This window comes from Anabrus simplex, chromosome 1 (assembly GCF_040414725.1).
Source record: "Anabrus simplex isolate iqAnaSimp1 chromosome 1, ASM4041472v1, whole genome shotgun sequence".
In the NCBI taxonomy this organism is placed as follows: Eukaryota; Metazoa; Arthropoda; class Insecta; order Orthoptera; family Tettigoniidae; genus Anabrus; species Anabrus simplex.
In genome coordinates, this window is record NC_090265.1 from 1,559,672,921 (window position 1) to 1,559,692,203 (window position 19,283).

The window sequence follows — 19,283 nt, forward strand, 5'->3', positions numbered from 1 at the left end:
GAATTGCGTCTTTTATCTGCTTTATAAATGTCATTCAAATCGCCATACCCATGCGTGTTCCATATATTCCTTTCTTTCGGAAAATAAACGGCAGGGCTAACAATACATTCTATTTACAGTAACTGTTTCCAGCCACACAGCTACAGTATAAAGTCGTACATGCGCTAGGTAAAATGCTGAGTAAATGTCTGTATTTGTTTTCAAACAAAGAGTTAGCTTAGGTGGATCATTTTCAACAATATATTATTTCTCATGTAAGGAGCCTTAAGTAGTTTTCAATTGAACACTTGCAACAACTTTTTGTAATCCCTGTACCGCAGTCCGTACTTACACTACTTTTGCCCGCTGTCACCGAGTCTTCCATGCTGGGTTCAGTGGGATGTGAGTTTCCAACTTGCATATATGTACGCTATATAGTTCGCAGCGTACTGAAAGACTCAAATGTAGCGCAAGATAAAATTCACTTCACTGATAAACATAACGGCATACACTAATTAAATATACTACTTTGAGAATGACCTAATGAAAAACTAAACAGCAATACGGAAGATAACTTCACTATGCGTTCGTACAACTTCGTCATATTGCCTCTAACTTCAGAATCACAGCAATGGTGCTCCGGAGTTTCTACATCCTAAAATCCGACGGCAGACGTTGCAGTGGGGCTCGAAGTTCGGCCGACCGACGAAGTTGGGCGTTTGTGCGCTAGCCAGCATGCGGATTTACTAGAGCAAGTTAAACGAAATTATAACACTGCATACAAATCCTAAATAAATAAATTCATTAAGTATTTAAAATGTGAACGGAAGCGGCGCTTCCAACACATCCATGTACACTACGCGCCTGCCTCATAATCATGTGAAGAAATTTGTTCCTTTCTTCACAACCTCGTTAATATGACTACCCCAATGAAAATCATTATTTATATTAACACCTAGGCAATTAAAGATTTCCCCATGAGGTGCTATCACCCAATCAACACAGTAATTACGACTGGGAAGACTTTTCCTCTTGGTAAACTTACAACCAGACTTTTCATTCCATTTACCATCATACCAATGTCTGCTGTCCATCTCCCAACATTGTCGAGGTCTTTTTATAGGTTAACATTTAGACTCATTTAGATATGTGAAACATATTTTATTTCATTAAAAAACTTATTTTCTACTCTAACTGGATGGCACTAAGCAGAAAGGAACCAACCCCAAACATTATAAAAAGTTAAGTACGGCCATTTTTTAGTATGGTTTATCATTATTCATTACCATTGCACCAGTCCTAAATCCATTCATCTATATATATAAAATAATATTTCCTGACTGACTGACTGACTGACTGACTCATCATCGCCGAGCCGAAACTATTGGACATAAAGGAATGAAATTTTCGGGATACAATCATACTACAATGTAGGTGCTCACTAAGGAAGGCTTTTTTGGATATTCTGTCGCTAAGGGGGTGAAAAGAAAGGTTTTTTAAATGTGTATATCTATATCTCTAAAACTGAATAGTTTAAAGACGTGAGAATTGGTATTTGGAATCTCTTTTAAAAATAAAGAAACACGTATTTTTTTGTTTTCGGAAAATTCACTCAAGGGAATAAAAATAACTGAAAAGGGGGTTAAACAATTTTATGAGGATGCTCATATCTCAAAAAATTAAGATGTTACAGACGTAAAAACTGGTGCATGGAATCTACTTTCAAAATACAGGAACACACCTTTTTTTTTTTTTTTTTTTTTGGCAAGTTGCTTTACGTCGCACCGACGCAGATAGGTCTTATGGCGACGATGGGATAGGGAACGGGTAGGAGTGGGAAGGAAGCGGCCGTGGCCTTAATTAAGGTACAGCCCCAGCATTTGCCTGGTGTGAAAGTGGGAAACCACGGAAAATCATATTCAGAGCTGCCGATAGTGGGGTTCGAACCCACTATCTCCCGAATACTGGATAATGGACACACTTAAGCGACTGCAGCTATCGAGCTCGGTACACACACATTTTTTTTCTTCTTCTTCTTCATGTGCCATGTCCTCGCAGAACGTTGGCGATCAGTAGCATGATCTGTTGTTTGTTCATAGCTGTTCTGAACAGAGTAAGCTTTGTCACCCCAAACCACTGGCTCAAGTTGCCGAGCCATGATGTCCTACTTCTCCCCGGACCACGTTTTCCATTAATTTTCCCTTGGAGTATTACTTGCAGAAGGTGGTATTTAGAGTTCCGCATCATATGACCAAAGTATTCTAGTTTCCTTCTCTTGATGGTAGTGAGAATTTCTGGTTCTTTGTTCATACGGTGCAAAACGTCTATATTGGTCATTTTAGCTGTCCAAGGTATCTTAAGCATCCTTCGGTACGTCCACATTTCAAATGCTTGCAATCTCTTGCACATGGTCTCAGTTAGTGTCCATGCCTCAATGCCGTACAACAGAATGCTGAAAACGTAGCACCGGAGTAGTCGTGTCCGTAGTGGAATGGAAAGGTCACGGCTTGTCAAAAGTTTCCTAAGTCTCTGAAAAGAAGTTCTGGCCTGCTCAATTCTGCATCGGATCTCGTGAGTAAGGTCCCAGTCATCATTGATGTGACATCCCAGGTATTTAAATGTTGCCACTCTCGCGATCTGTTCCTTCGCTGTTGTTAGATTACCTCGAACGCCATCTTCATTCCTACTTATAACCATCCACTTGGTCTTCTTTACATTAAGCTTCAAGTCCATTGCGCTGCTGGCTTCAGTGACAGCATTAAGTAGTTCCTGTAGATCCTGGAGATTGGTTGCAAGTAGCACAGTGTCATCGGCGTACCTGATGTTATTTATGATGAAACCATTAACCACAATTCCTTGAGTCTTTCCGTAAAGAGCATCTCGAAAAATCTTTTCTGAATAGATGTTGAAAAGCATGGGGGAAAGAATACAGCCTTGGCGAACTCCTTTCATAATTGACATTTTTTTTGGTTTTCGGGAAATCCACTTACGGGGGATGTAAAGAATAGAAAAAGGGGGTAATTTTTTACCCTTTATTGCATGAATTATTTTTCCTTTTCGTTTGGTGAGGAAATTTCAAGTTTTAATGTTCAACTTACGTTCAGTTAATAGGAGGAAGGTTCATCCATTTGACAGCTGGAGCGACACTGGTGCCTCTAGCGTCTCGAGGTTTATGCTGTTATGATTGTTAGGTGGTCATCTAATTAAAAGAGGCAACTTGCAGACAACAGGGAACGTACTCTGTACTAAAGTCTGGCTCGCATATTTTTCAAAATGTTTGTCAGTTAAGACTGTCTTTGTATGTTTAAGACGGATCCACTTGCGCGCCACTTTTCAAACAAAGCATTGTCATGCAGTGTCGATGGTATAGAACTTCCCGGAAATCGTTTGCAATACTTCCGCACACACCTACAGTTGAAGGTGCCGTAAAACTACCTCTGTCCGCAATCTGTAGCCATTTATAACAGGTGAAAAGTTATATGTTTCTTGAGGGCAACAGTATGCAGTAAAGGATTAAAATGAATATATCTCATAAACTGAATATGTTATAGACGTAAAGAGTGTATTTGGAATCTCCTTTAAAAATAAACACGTGGTTTTTTTTTTCTTTCGGAAAGTCCACTTAATGGGGAAAGGGGGTGAAAAGAAGTAAGCTAATTTATTTTTATGAGGATACATATATTTCAGAAACTGAAGATGTTACAGGCGTGAAAAATAAAGAAACACGTATTTTTTTGTATTCAGTCAATCATCTTAACGGGGTGAACAGAATTTAAAAAGCATGTGAATTTTTTAAAATGGTTATATCTATAGTTCATCTCATAAACTTACATGTTACAGACGTGAAAATTGGTACTTGGAATGTCCTTTAAGAAAAAAGAAACACCTATTTTTGTTTTCTAAAAGTCGACTTAAGTTGGAAAGTGAAAATAAGTGGAGGAGGAGTTGAATTCTGTTTATGAGGATACTCATAGGCCTATATAAAAACTGAAGATTTTATAGACGTTAAAATAAACACGTATTCTTGTTTTTGGCAAGTCCAGTTAATGGGGGAAGGGGGTGAAAAGAAGTGGAGTTGAATTATTTTTATGAGGATACATATCTCAGAAACTGAAAATGTTACAGATGTGAAAATAGGTACTTGAAATCTCCTTTAAAAATAAAGAAACGCGTATTTTTTGTTTTCGGAAAATCCACTTAAGGAGGTGAAAAGAACTGAACAGGCGGGTGAATTTTTAAAACCAGTATATTCGTATTTACAGTATATCTTACCAAGTTAACATGTTATAGACGTGAAGTCTGGTACTTGGAATTTCCCTTAAAAATAAACTTTTTGTTCCGACTTGAGAGACACTTGTAACATGTAGAGTTCCACGTTGTATGTTCCAGAGTTAGGTCTGCCAGTAGCCTAGTCATCTTAGTCCCAAAAGGAGTAAGTGAAACGCAATTTTTCGGTGAGTTTTTATACTTTAGAGATTTTCAGATAATGTCTTACTAAAGTTCCGTGGAACGATTAATTTTATCAAATTACGAAATCCTCGCGAGCGAAGCCGGTAACAGCTAGTTATAATATAATATTCTAGTCAGAAATTATTATCGATATGAAATGTAGCATTTCCATTTCAGGAGAAAAGGATCTGGCAGTCAGCACTTGCAGCTTTATGGAAAATTAACACTGTGATATTCAACTACTAGCCAGTGGTGCCTTTATATAAATGATCTTCATCCATTTAATGTTAGTACAAAGGAGCCATTGGTTTATATTTGACTCCATGTACTCCATGACTGTTGGTTCCGTTCTGATTAAATGCTGTCTAATTTCAAAAATGTACAAAGTTTGATGCCTGTCAACAAGCATCAGAGCGAATGTCATACAACTTCAGAGCACATTGCAGGAACTTAATGATTTATATTCAACGCTTCCCGATACACGGTTCAAAGTCGCACAAAATAAATAAATAAATAAATAAATAAATAAATAAATAAATAAATAAATAAATAAATAAATAAATAAATAAATACATTTTAAAAAATTTTAAGACCTATCCAATCTGTTACGGATCCCTGAGGGATGTTTAGCGGAGTACAGATTGGGAGTTACTGCTTTAGAATATCATGAAACTTATTGAAAAAAAATTTCAATCAAAAGACGTACGAAATTCCATGCGCAATACGATCATATTCCACAAATTTCTAACCACAGTGTTGACAACAGAGAACTTCAAGCGTCCCAGTAGTAGAAATGTAAGAAATGGTCACAGTTGGCAGCAGTGAATCTATTAATATATAAAAATGAATGTATGTATGTCTCGAATGGACTCAAAACTACTGGACCGATTTCGCTGAAAATTTTACAATTTGTTCTTATTACCCCTGGGAGTGTTTAGGAAGTGGTTTGAACGAAATCTGATAGGTAGTTCGGTATAGGGGGTGAGAAAGGTGGAAAAAAAAAGGGTGGGGGAGGGGAAGGTAAGTAAACCCCATGACAAGTCTGATCGGCGGGTTGCCTAACCAACAGCATGTAAAGATTATGATGTGTTTCTTAAAACTTATCTTCTTCTTTTTCTTCTAGAAACGGTATATAAAAATGAAAAGTCCAAGTTGAGTCCCCATGGCATAGGGGGGTGTGAAGGAGTGAAGGAAGAAAATGTCGAAAATGACAGAGATTACGGGTGAATGTGTGTGTGTTTCAGAATAGCCCTCAACCAAGCTAGATACACATATAACTTAATTGGAAAAATTATTGTAGGGGCAAGAAACCCCTATCACCCCTAAAGGAAGGGATGAAATGTAAAAATCCGGAAAATGACTGATATTAGTGGCGAGTTCATAGTCCTTGGGGGGAGGTGAGATGAACCGTGACACTCTGGATGGCCGTTTGAGCCGAAGTTCATTCCCAATCGGGATGGGGGACAGAAGGGGTGAAAGGAATGTCCAAAATGACCGAGATCGTGGATGTATGTGTGCATATTCCAGCATAGTTCTCAACCAAACATGATACTCATATGACTGACTTAGTCTGGGAAAGAAAACTGTAGGGTAAGACACCACTACGGGCGGGGGTTGTAAAATAATAGCAAACGACCAATATTAAAAGTGAAAACTATATATGTTAATAAATACAGTTTTTCTTTTGCATTTAATTAAACGGTTTGGAAAAATCTAACGCGGTTGAAATACGTAATAAACGCGGGCGAAGTCGCGGGCACCTGGCAGTCATTGATACATCAGAAAAAATGTATTCGTAAGCAGTATCACGTTTCATAGAAACTAAACGAGTGTTTGAAGAGCTACACGATCATAAGCGCCACACTTAATGGTTCAGACAGTTAAGGCGCTAGCTTTCTGAGCCCAAGTTGCAGGTTCGATCTTGGCTCAGTCCGGTGTTAATTGAAGGTGCTCAAATCCGTCAGCCCCGTGTCAGTAGATTTACCAACACATAAAAGAACTCCTGAGGGACAAAATGCAGGCACTTCGGCGTCTCCAAAAACCGTAAAAGTAGTTAGTGGGACGTAAAACTATTAACTTTATTCAATACCAATCGCAAGCGTGAAAAATACCACATCATTCAGCCACTCAGTCAGGCACCATTTTCAGTTTGAAGTCCTGGCATAACGGCCAGTTGGAAAGATAGCATTTTATATATCAGTAATACAAATAGCAATTCTGAATGAAATAGGATTAGGTGCTATAAGTTAACAAATCGATGATAAATTACTCGAGTCCTACTTCGTCAACCATGGCCAACGGCTGGGTGGCCTAGTAAGTGGTCCTGAGAGTCGGGATAGCAGTAGCTATGGAATCGGGGTGGACATCTCGGACATATTCTGAGTCATGGCCCTCATAGTGCTCAAGCGGCTAAGACTATAAAATCCACCGGTGATCCATAACCCGTTAGAAGCGCGATCCTGACTGGTACTGTGTGTAAGTAGGGTAGCATCCTGCTTTACAGAATTTTCACCGAGAACTCTCAGAATGTTTTAAGCAAGCCTCGGATCTAATGGGAGTAACTGAGTCCCTCTTCCTTTTGACAGGCGAGGGAATCCTTGGAAACGACTTAGCGAAAGAAATGGAATTCGATGGGGAGCTATCAATATTAATGGGGCTTATTAAAGAATGAAAGTAGCACTTGCTCAGTCATCAATGAGGATACATCTGGATGTGCTAGGAGTGAATGATATTCGGATAAAGGGAGATAACGAGGAAGAGATAGGAGATTTTAAAATGTATTTGACGGGTGTTAAAAAGGGAATGGCAGAGTGTGGTGGTGGTGGTGATTATTGTTTTAAGAGGAAGTACAACTAGGCAACCAACCTCTATATAACACTAATCAGAGGGATAAATGGAAGGGATCCGACACTTCGAAAAATGAAGATATCGGTCAAAGAAAGACAAGGGCCACGAAGGGCGTGAAAATGAAAGACTCCCTAGCCCTCGCAAACCTAATAGCGTCGGGGTCGGAAAAGAACAAGAGTTGACCAAGGGAGGTCGGATAGGATAGATGAAAGTGAGGAGCCTGGCACAAGTAAGTGGAGGCAATGCCAGGACTCAGCTAAGGGCCCCGTGGTCGCCAACCCACGCTCCAAAGTTCATAGTCCCTGGGGCCCCCTTTTAGTCGCCTCTTACGACAGGCAGGGGATACCGTGGGTGTTATTCTACCGCCCCCACCCACAGGGGGTCAGAGTGTGGGATAGGACTGTTCATCAGGAAAACTACTACACGCAACATCGTTTCTTCTAGGCATGTAAATAAGTGAATGATGTGGGAAGATTTGGCAGCTGGAGAAATTAGGACGAGACTTATCTCGGTGTACTCATCACGGGTGTAGGGATAGCGTGCCCGCCTCTTACCTGGAGGCCCCGGGTTCGATTCCCGGCCAGGTCAGGGATTTTTACCTGGATCTGATGGCTGGTTCGAGGTTCACTCAACCTACGTGATTAGAATTGAAGAGCTATCTGACTGTGAGATAGCGCCCCGGTCTAGAAAGCCAAGAATAACGGCCGAGAGGATTCGTCATGCTGACCACACGACACCTCGTAATTGGCAGGCCTTCGAAATCGAGGAAGTGTCCCTCGAACTCAAATAAATACGAATATAAAAGCCAAAAAGTCGATTAAAAAATGTTAAAACATCGCCCCCTAAAAAATTATCATAATCATCTGTTTACCCTCCAGGATCGGTTTTTCCCTCGGACTTAGCGAGGGATCCCACCTCTACCGCCTCAAGGGCAGTGTCCTGGAGCTTCAGACTCTTGGTCGGGGGATACAACTGGGGAGTATGACCAGTACCTCGCCCAGGCGGCCTCACCTGCTATGCTGAACAGGGGCCTTGTGGAGGGATGGGAAGATTGGAAGGGATAGGCAAGGAAGAGGGAAGGAAGCGGCCGTGGCCTTAAGTTAGGTACCATCCCGGCATTCGCCTGGAGGAGAAGTGGGAAACCACGAAAAACCACTTCCAGGATGGCTGAGGTGGGAATCGAACCCACCTCTACTCAGTTGACCTTCCGAGGCTGAGTGGACCCCGTTCCAGCCCTCGTACCACTTTTCAAATTTGGTGGCAGAGCCGGGAATCGAACCCGGGCCTCCGGGGGTGGCAGCTAATCACGCTAACCACTACACCACAGAGGCGGACCTAAATAAAAATATATACAAAATAAAATTCTAGAGCAGCGGTCGCTTGGTAGGCCAAGGCCCTTCAGGGCTGTACTGCCATGGGGTTAGGTTATTCATACCGGGAGAGTGCCGATGAGGAGGAAATTGCTAAGTGTTATGAAGCACTGAGTGGCATCGTAGTCAGAGTCAATAGCTTTTTTTTTTTTTTTTTTGCTAGGGGCTTTACGTCGCACCGACACAGACAGGTCTTATGGCGACGATGGGATAGGAAAGGCCCCAGCATTTGCCTGGTGTGAAAATGGGAAACCACGGAAAACCATTTTCAGGGCTGCCGATAGTGGGATTCGAACCTACTATCTCCCGGATGCAAGCTCACAGCCGCGCGCCTCTACGCGCACGGCCAACTCGCCCGGTAGAGTCAATAGCAAGGAGAGGATAGTGCTAACGGGCGATTTCAATGCGAGAATTGGAAATAGAACTGAAGGATTCGAAAGGGTTATTGGTAAATGTGGGGAGGATATGGAAGCTAATAGGAATGTGAAACGTTTACTGGACTTCTGCGCTAGTATTGGATTAGCAGTTACAATGCATTACTCAAGCATAAACTATTCATTGCTCCACATGGGAGGGTAGGGATACCAGATACATAATAGACTATTTCTTAACCGACTTTGAATTCAGGAGATTTGTTATGAATGTGTGGGTTTTCCAAGGATATTTCGATGATACGGAGCACTAATATGTAGTGAACTATGTATTTCTAGGCCTAGGTTAGAGAAAGTAAACTCTGTCCGCAGACGAATAAGGGTAGAAAATCTCCAGGATGAGGAAATTAGACAGAAGTACATTGATATGATTAGCGAAAAGTTCCAAACGATGGACAGTATGCAGGTTCAGGATACAGAAAGAGAACGGGTGGCATACAGGGATACTGTAGTAGAAATAGCAAGGGAATGTCTACGAAAAACTGAGTATAGAGATCGGAAAAGGCGAAGATCTTAGAGGAATTATGAAGTGAGGGCAGACTGTAAACGTAAAAAGAATGCGTATCAGACAATGCTCCAAACAACGACTGCTGCAGACAGGGAATTGTACGTAGATGAAGGAAACAAATACAGAAGGTCGTTCGGGATCTCTGCTAAGTGTTATATTTTAAAGTTAAAGTTTTGAAAGTTAATTAGCTTATGAAAAGCAATGTCCCTACCAACGATCATGCTCAGTTGCAAAACCAGCAATTCTAGCTATAGCCCGACATCGTAATTTCCACTGTAGCAGACATTTTCGCAGAGATAGCATGTATGTCTTATCCCACTCCTCCAACAGGCTTTCCAGAGGCCATTGATAGTGCGTGGACGTCTACTTACCAAGGCTCTTTTAGGAGCCCAAATCCACAGAAGACCATGGGTGACCCATCGGATGCCTTCACCGAAATGTCAGTAAAAGGAATTGCACGGATTCCAGTTTCCATCTCCATTCTCTCTAAGAACAGACGATTCGAACGAGAGATGTGGCTGGATGCTTTATCTTCACGTACCGGTACCCATACCTGATTTTTCGCCTTCCCATACACTGCTGGAATATCTGTGTTATAAACGGGTGTTAAAAGCTCTTGCTGATAGTATGTAGAGTTCACCTTCAAATTATTAGCGACACGGTGAATGGTTAACTTGCCATTGTAGCAGTATCCAGCGATAATCATGAAAGCCCTTCGAAAACTTCCCTGGCGTTCTTTATACAATGGTTGATTTTAAAACTATGTCTATAGGGCGGTAGTAAATCGGGCTGGGTTTCTTACAATCACTAAGGTGTACATATGCTTCGTCTGATCACCACATTTTTCCATCAGTCCCCTGCCAGATAGCCCTCATACAGTTTTCTTGCGTTAGTGCGACGTTCGGAAATGTGATGAGGCAACTGTTGAAACAGACATCCCCAACTTACGTGCGACAGTCCTTTGGGGGTCAGAGTTACCACATGAGACAAGGGCCTTTACTTTCCTCTCCACTTCTGGTGTACGGCTGGTGACTGGTCGTGGATTTGCCTGTTTTCCCCCTCTGAAATAAGCCCAGTCGGCCTTTGTCTTTTTTATTCAATACAGCACTAACCCCGTTCTTTGATATCAAGAAATCATGCTTCTTGCACATTCCTTGGATTGCAGAATAGCTACATTTAGCATCGGAAAGGGCTGTTATGTAGCCCTCGCGCTTCGGCATCGTTGCGACTAATGTCACGAAACCCTACATTCACGTTCTCAGTGCTGACATGTATCGTCACTCCCCGTTTTGACGTGCTCAAGTTGATAACAGCGCCACTAGCGGCCTTCAAACTCACCACCAGAGATCCCGAACGACCTTCTGTAGCTGTTGAATCCAAGGAGTTGTGGGAAAGTTTTGGTGATAACGTGGAAGAACGAGGTCAAGCAGCAAGGGAACTTTTGTGGACAGTAATAAAGAATCTTAGAAAGGGAGGGAAAAAGGAAATGAATAGTGCTTAGGTAAATCAGGTAAACTCATAACAGATTACAGGGAATCACTGGACAAGTGGAAGAATATTTTCAAAATCTTCAATGTAAAAGGAAATCTTCCTGGTGACGTCGCGGACAACCGAACTCATGAGGACGAGAACAATGATGCTGGTGAAATTACGCTTGATAAAGTGGACAGGATGATATATAAAACCAAATCAAACCCCAAACCCCGTGGCACTACAGCCCTTGAAGGGCCTTGGCCTACCAAGCGACCGCTGCTCAGCCCGAAGGCCTGCAGATTACGAGACCGTTATTCTTGGCTTTCTAGACCGGGGCCGCTATCTCACCGTCAGATAGCTCCTCAATTCTAATCACGTAGGCTGAGTGGACCTCGAACCAGCCCTCAGGTCCAGGTAAAAATCTCTGACCTAGACGGGAATCGATGATATATAAAAACTCTATTGTTATAACCCTCACAGACCTAGTACTCGCTTTTGTTTCTGCATTGTATTAACACAAGAGTTCAGTTGTTGTGGAGTCGGGACCCGTCTGACATGATTGTGAGGATTAGGATCAAGTAAGCAGTGCGTTTTCCTGTACTGGGGTTGGCAATTCTGAAAACGAGTGCTGTACTTGGTAAATGGCAGCATGACTAAATCTCATCACTTTTTATTCCTTAACTGAGTAATAAATAGTTATATTCACTGATACGTTCTCGAAATGTATTTTTAAATGTTTTGGTTTAAAATCTGCATTAATTTCACTACGATATATATTTATCTGAGATTGTTATTCATACGAGAATATATACCCTCACGAATGTGAGGGTTGGGTCTTGACTGATGCTATTTAATGTTAGGTTGAGGCTAACGAATCAACATTTCTGAGATGGACAAGTCGGATTTATCGAATGGTCCACACCGCATATTGCAGATTTTTTGCTAGTGGCTTTACGTCACACCAACACAGAAAGGTCTTATGGCGACGATGGGATAGGAAAGGTCTAAGAGTTGGAAGGAAGCAGCCGTGGCCTTAATTAAGGTACAGTCCCAACATTTGCCTGGTGTGAAAATGGGAAACCACGGAATACCATCTTCAGGACTGCCGACAGTGGGATTCGAACCCACTATCTCCCGAATGCAAGCCACAGCCGTGCGCCCCTAACCGCACGGCCAATTCGCACGGTCATACTGCAGATAATTGGAGGGGACGCTTCAGACCTCGATTTAAGTGACAGTGATGGTGATGACTGGTCTGAATCCAGAGAAATGAATGTTGATGTTGATCACAAAAGCAGTGAATCAGGTGTAAATGTAGGAAGTGACAACGAGGGCGGTAGCAGTGACAGTGGATCGGAATGGACTATTACACGATTCCATTCGAAATATCTTCCTAGAGTTCACAACACTGATATTCACTTCCACGAACCTCGAACTCCAGCAATGTACTTCCAGGAGTATTTCCCCGAAGACTTCCATGAAACAGCAGCACTGTGTATTAGCGAGTACTACTTACAAGGGAAAAACGAAAAACTACGACCGCCGCCTACGCCAATGGAAATGAAAGAATTTTTGGCATCCACTATTTACTCAGTTGCATAAAATTTCCGCGTCTGAGGATGGTAGGGTGTTCCGAGGTTTAGGAATGATCCCATAGCCAGTGGAATGGCAAGGAATAGTCGATAGGTATCAGATTTCACATGAAGTCAAGAAAGACAACCAACTTTGTAAAGTCCAGCCGATAATTGATAATGTTAGGAACAGATGCCTGAAAGTTGAAAGGGAAGATGTATCTTACAGTATCGACGAAAAGATTATACTCTTTACAGGAAAATTTGGTATGAAGCAGTACGTCCAGGGGAAACCCAGGTCAGTGGATCTGAAGACTCGAAGACCGTGAGAAGTAAATGGAGAGATGTAATTTTAAATGTAACATTTCAACATTTAAAAATGGGCGTACCTGTTACCATGACTTGATGGTAGCAATAAAAAGGCAATAAAATTCTAAGTACTCTCTGGAAAGTGAGTATTTATTTTTGTAACAGTCGAAACCCAACCCTCACAATTGTGAGTGGTCTCTTTCCCGGAAAGTCTAAATTACGATCTTCAGAAATACTTGAGATATGCTCCGGTTAATTTAAGAGGAAAACATAATTTAAAAATTACATTAAAATTTGAATTAGTTTCTACTTGGGTCTGCATTAGCAGAAATAGATGAAATTGGACCTGAAATGGTTAAATACAGTGGGAAGGCAGAAATCGTTTTATAGAGTTACAATATTAGCAAGGAATATTAGCAAGGTACCGTGTGATCGGACAAAACCAGTAACTGCACCTATCTCTAAGCAAAGGAACGGGAAGGATTGCAACAACTATCGAGGTATCTCATTAATCAGTATACCAGGCCAAGTGTTTACTGGCATCTTGGAAGGAAGGGTGCGATCAGTGGCTGAGAGCAAGTTGCATGAAAACCAGCGTGGTTTCAGACCACAGAGGGGCTGTAGGATCAGATTTTCAGTATGTGGTAGGTAATTTAAAAATGCTACGAGAGGAATAGACAGTTAAACAACATATATGTTTGTTTCGTAGATCTAGAGAACCGAGGGAAAAGATGTTCGACGTACTGGGGGACTATGGGATTAAGGGTATATTATTAAAATCAATCCAAGGCATTTATTATGACAATTGGGTTGCAGTGTGAATTGATTGTAGAATGAGTTCTTGGTTTAAGGTACTTACACGGGTTAGACAAGGCTGTAATATTTCACCTTTGCTGTTCATAATTTACATGAATCATCTACTGAAAGGTATTAAGTGGTAGGGAGGGATTCAGTTGGGGGGGGGGGGAATGTAGTAAGCAGTTTGACCTATGCCGATGACTTTGTACTAATGGTAGATTGAGCCGAAAGCCTGCAGTCCGATATCTTGGAACTTGAAAATAGGTGTAATGAATATAATGTGAAAATTACCCTTTTCAGTAGGTAAGAAACCTAAAAGAAATGAATGTGAGATAGGTGATACAAAGCTGCAACAGGTAGATAATTAGGATGTGTGTTCCCCTAGGCTGGTGGTATTTTTTTTTTTTTTTTGCTAGGGGCTTTACGTCGCACCGACAGACAGATCTTATGGCGACGGTAGGGTAGGAAAGGCCTAGGAGTTGGAAGGAAGCGGCCGTGGCCTTAATTAAGGTACAGCCCCAGCATTTGCCTGGTGTGAAAATGGAAAACCACGGAAAACCATCTTCAGGGCTGCCGATAGTGGGATTCGAACCTACTATCCCCCGGATGCAAGCTCACAGCCGCGCGCCTCTACGCGCACGGCAAACTCGCCCGGTAGTGGTGGTATTAATAAGGTTGAATGAAGGTGCAGCAAAGCTAATGCATTGAGCTCGTAGTTGCGATCAACAGTATTTGTAAGGAGGAAGTCAGCTTCCGAACGAAAGCTATCTTTACACCGGTCTGTTTTCAGACTAACTTTGCTCTACAGGAGTGAAAGTTGTTGACTCAGGATATGTTATTCATTATCATAAGTTACAAGTAATAGACAAGAAAGTAACTAAAATGATAGCGGTTACAGTGGCTCCGGTACGCGGAATGAGGAGATAAAGGCTAAATTAGGAATGAACTCTATGGATGAAGTTGTACGCATAAGCCGGCTTCAGAGGTGGGGTCATGTGAGGCAATAATGGACTTTGGTAATGGAGGGTAAGATAAGTAGAGGAATTAGACTCGGTTTCTAACGATTTAAAGATAACAGGTATAGAACTAAACCAGGCCACAGAACTAATCACAAATAGAGGATTGTGGCGGCGGTTAGTAAATTCACAGAGGCTTGCAGGCTGAACGCTGAAAGGCGTAACAGTATATAATGAAGATGTATGTATGTATGTATGTATGTATGTATGTATGTATGTATGTATAGATAGACTATTTCGCAGATATGCCATAGGCAGGTTTAAATTGCACTGCAAAACGTTTATTCAGTTTGAGTGGGAAAAGTCGATGATACGTACCGTTGAGTGGGTAGCCACGCCTAAGGAGATGTTTCCCTGGCTGTACTTGAGATTAACGGCGTGCCAAGCGTTATCCACCAGCCTGGCGCTCAGCTGAACGTTGTATTCTCGGCCTGTGTGTAGCCGTACCTTCAACAGCAAACCTTCATCCACTTTCACCAGTAAAGAGATGAAGTTACCGTTGCTCGTTGTCTTCGAGAACAGTTCTCCACCACGACACGTCCGGAAACTGAGGCCTGTATGTCCTCGCAGATCCAGAGATGTCTGTATCCTCACTTCTGAAGACCCGTTGAAATAACCTTCCCGAGACACCGACGCTCCCTCTACCCGCGCGACGACGATAAGCAACAGCGCCAGCCATTGTCGAGCTGTAACAAAGAAGAAATACGCAAGTTATAAGAGACACTACAACACTGAAATAGCAGTGTTTAAAACTCTATCCACTCTGCTTCTAAGTCCAACACTACAGAAAGTTCAGACCCAGGGGGGTGAAACTCTAATAGGGCTTTTGGTTCCAATCTGTAGCTATAAAAATAGCTTCAGGTAGTTTCAGTCTCTTTTTCTAGATGGCGCTGGAGGTCATTCATAACGTGTAAATAGTTATATAGACGTTCTGTAGATGGCAAGCAAGTAAGCATGAAATGAGCGTTGTTAATAACCCATTTATGCCCAGTGTTGCGTTTTCGCAACATTTGTCTTCAGTCCGTTTAACAGCATGTAGCTAGTATTATAATAAAGAACAACAGGATCTGTCAGTTCCAACTACAATTTGAATGTCGAACCAACATCGCAGGCAGTGAATTGAGAATCCAGTGTAACAATCGAAGTGGCAGTGGACTGTTGTAAACTTGTGTCTATGGAAATGGAAGGTAATAAGCGCGCGCTGTTACAAAAACGGTAAGTTATCACCTTATAAATGTACGTAATTCGTTGAAATTCACAAATATTGAATAAAAAACTTAAGTTAACAAGTATACAGCTTGTGAGATTTTTATTTATATTCTTCTGCTCACAAATTGGCTTAAAACACGAGCGTTGCGTTTTCGCAACACTGGGCAGATGCGATACCTATTCAAAACTACAGTATATATTTATTTTATTTTACAGAAACTTGAGTGTCCATGAAATTCTCTCCCTATTGGAAGAAAATGAAGATGTTGACAAGGCTCATAGCATTGATATGTTCATTGCTCCACCTGATGTAAATGAAGATACCGATGAAGATAGCGGTGACGAAGACTTTGGTGGGACATGCGATAATCTTACTGGAAGACAGCTAGCTGCAGAGACCGAAACTGTTCTTAGAGGTGCAGATGAGGCCGTTGTTATAGGTGATGAGTGCAAGGAGAGTGTGCTCAATTTGTCGTACAGTAATTCTAGTGCCGCGAGCGGGAAGGTAAACAATGGCAGGGAAATTCCTACAATGCATGCTTCTGCTAATTCTTCCCTCACCTTGGTCACGAAAACGCAAAGAAAAAAGACAGTTGAGACTACGAGCAATTGTCGAAAATGGCAGAACGAGGACTTGCCACATCAGAATTGCATAAGAAATAAAGTTCTACAAAATGAACCGTTAATTTATAGACCCCAGTTTATTGATCAGCCATATACTCCACTCCAAATGTTCCAGTTATTTTTTACAGACGAACTTCTTGACATTATTGTAAAGGAAAGTGTGAAGTATGCTGTTCAGAAGGGAAAGACAAACTTTCAGCTTTCCATTGAGGAACTCAAAGTGTGTTTTGGTATATTAATTCTGAGTGGTTAATCTGCAGGCCTTCGGGCTGAGCAGCGGTCGCTTGGTAGGCCAAGGCCCTTCAAGGGCTGTAGTGCCATGGGGTTTGGTTTGGTTTTATATACCTGTACCTCGAAGGAGGATGTATTGGGATGAACGGCCAGACACAAGAAACGAGGCTGTGATTAATTCTATGAGGCGAAATCGTTTTGAGGAGGTTATGCGTTATCTCCATTTGAATGATAATACGTCTCTAGACCCGAGCGACAAAATATCAAAACTCAGGCCATACCTAGATTCACTTCGAAACTCGTTTCTAGAGTACACCATTTGGCAAAATCAATCTAGCTATGATGAAGCCATGATTCCCTATTACGGGCGCCACGGTTTGAAGCAGCATATAAAAGGCAAACCCATCCGCTTTGGGTATAAAGTTTGGTGCCTCAACCAACCCCTGGGATATCTGATTGATTTTGATATATACCAAGGAGCAAAAGGGCCTGAAAACTGTTACAAGGAAAAGTTCGGTTTAGGTGGTAGTGTACTTCTAAAATTCACCGAAAGTCTTCCAAGGGACATAACCGGGAATGTACTTCCACATCATATGTTTGCTGACAATTACTTCATCAGCCTAAAAGTAGTTGAAGAATTCACGAAACTTGGCATTGGTATCACAGGAACTATTAGAAGTAACAGAACTGACAAGTGTCCTCTGAAAGATATCTCAGTTATCAAGAAAGAAGAACGGGGAACGTTTGACATGAGATGTGACAGCAAGAAACTACTTGTGTGCAGATGGAATGACAATTCTGTTGTAACTCTGGTATCAAACTGTGATGGTGTTTACCCAGTAGGAACAGCAATCAGATATTCCTTCAGTGAAAAGAAGAAAATCTCTATTCCTCAGCCTTTACTAATAAAACCATATAACGAGAACATGGGTGGAACTGACAGAATGGACCAAAACGTTAGTACTTACAGAGTAAACATACGCTCAAAGAAGTGGTGGTGGCCCATATTTCTTTGGGGTATTGATGTCTCAATTCAGAATGCCTGGATTTTGCACAGGATTTCGACGAAATCTACTGGAGTTAGTTCTATGGATCTCCTAGAATTTCGACGTTGCATAGCATTAACATTACTACACACGCATGGAACGCCCAGAGTGAGACATGGTCCAGTTGCTACTCCTACCGGTGCTAGAGTGTCGACTGAGCTTCGTTTCGATAACATCGGACACTTACCTGAAACTCAGTGCAAGAGAACGCGATGTGCCTTTTGCAAGTCAACTACTAACAATCGATGTGTGAAATGCAGAGTAGCTCTTCACAATAAATGTTTCAGAGAATTTCACTTCCGGAAGGGACAGTAAAAACTGACACTTCCTTCCATCAAATTTTCGGTATTGTTCCTATTTATTCGTGAATATACATGTTCATTGTTTGGGGAAAATCTTCACACAGACATTTTTTTATCAATTATACCGAAAATGTCAGTTTTACTAATAGTAGATTGCATCTAAACGGTAAATATCATATTCTATACATGGACTTCATTGAGGTTTTAGATCTGCCCAGTGTTGCGTTTTCGCAACATGTAATTTTGAACACATAGGGCTTTATTACTGTGTAATTTTGAGTTATTTATGTTTATTCTTAACCAAGTAGTCAAATTTGTAAAAATTATCAAAATAGTAAATAAAAAAAGTTCTGGGCACAAATGGGATAATTAAAGGCAGTTTGTCTCGAAGTGAAGTATTTAAAGTATTTCAAGTCTAACCTCAGTCAGTGGGCACTTCTCACAAATTAATTAGTCATAAAACGTCAAGCATTGTGGAGATATTGCTGAATTGCATCGAATTCGACTTTACCCAATCGATTAACCTTGTTCGAACTTATATCGATTTTAATCGATAGTTCCCATGTTGCTACAGTATTTGTGTTGTTTGAATTCCAAGTGCTCATGTGCTTGTGATGTAAATCTTAGTTCCTTGTGCTTGTTTATTTGAAATATATCTTCGCCAGTCCTCCTGAAATCCTGTATTTCCTGTTTGAGTACACATCAGGGGCTGAAAGGTGAATGGTTCTATTAATGTAGTTCTATATATTTCCTGTCTCAGTGCATTTAATTGTTATTTTTATTTTCATGTGGTACTTGGATATTGATGTGATACCCCATTGTCTTGCATATGGTGTGCTCTGTTGTCTTGCTTTCGAAGGGATTCCTTATTTGTTATAATATCAGCTTTGTGTTAATGTGTCAATCATTCATTTGAATGATTGCTTTGAGGTGTGTGGTTATGTTCTCAGTAACATAGTATGCCATACGAACTAGGGGTATTAGATCATTATTTACAACGTAGTAAGTACTTGGAAATAAAAATATATGAATTACAATGTATTGGGCATGGAAGTAGTAGAACTGCATTATTATCTCCGTTTGGGGGGGGGGGGGGCGAGGGGCAGGGAAAGGAGGGGGG

General features: G+C 41.4%; 1 protein-coding gene across 1 annotated transcript in view; it reads right to left on the reverse strand.

Moving 5' to 3' along the window:
- Positions 1-19,283, reverse strand: part of crb (crumbs) — a 625,965-nt gene that overhangs the window by 275,652 nt on the left and 331,030 nt on the right. Inside the window, exon 3 of the mRNA XM_067138875.2 lies at positions 15,070-15,437. Within this exon, the coding sequence (XP_066994976.2) occupies positions 15,070-15,437 (368 nt within the window). The remainder of the gene's footprint in view (positions 1-15,069; positions 15,438-19,283) is intronic.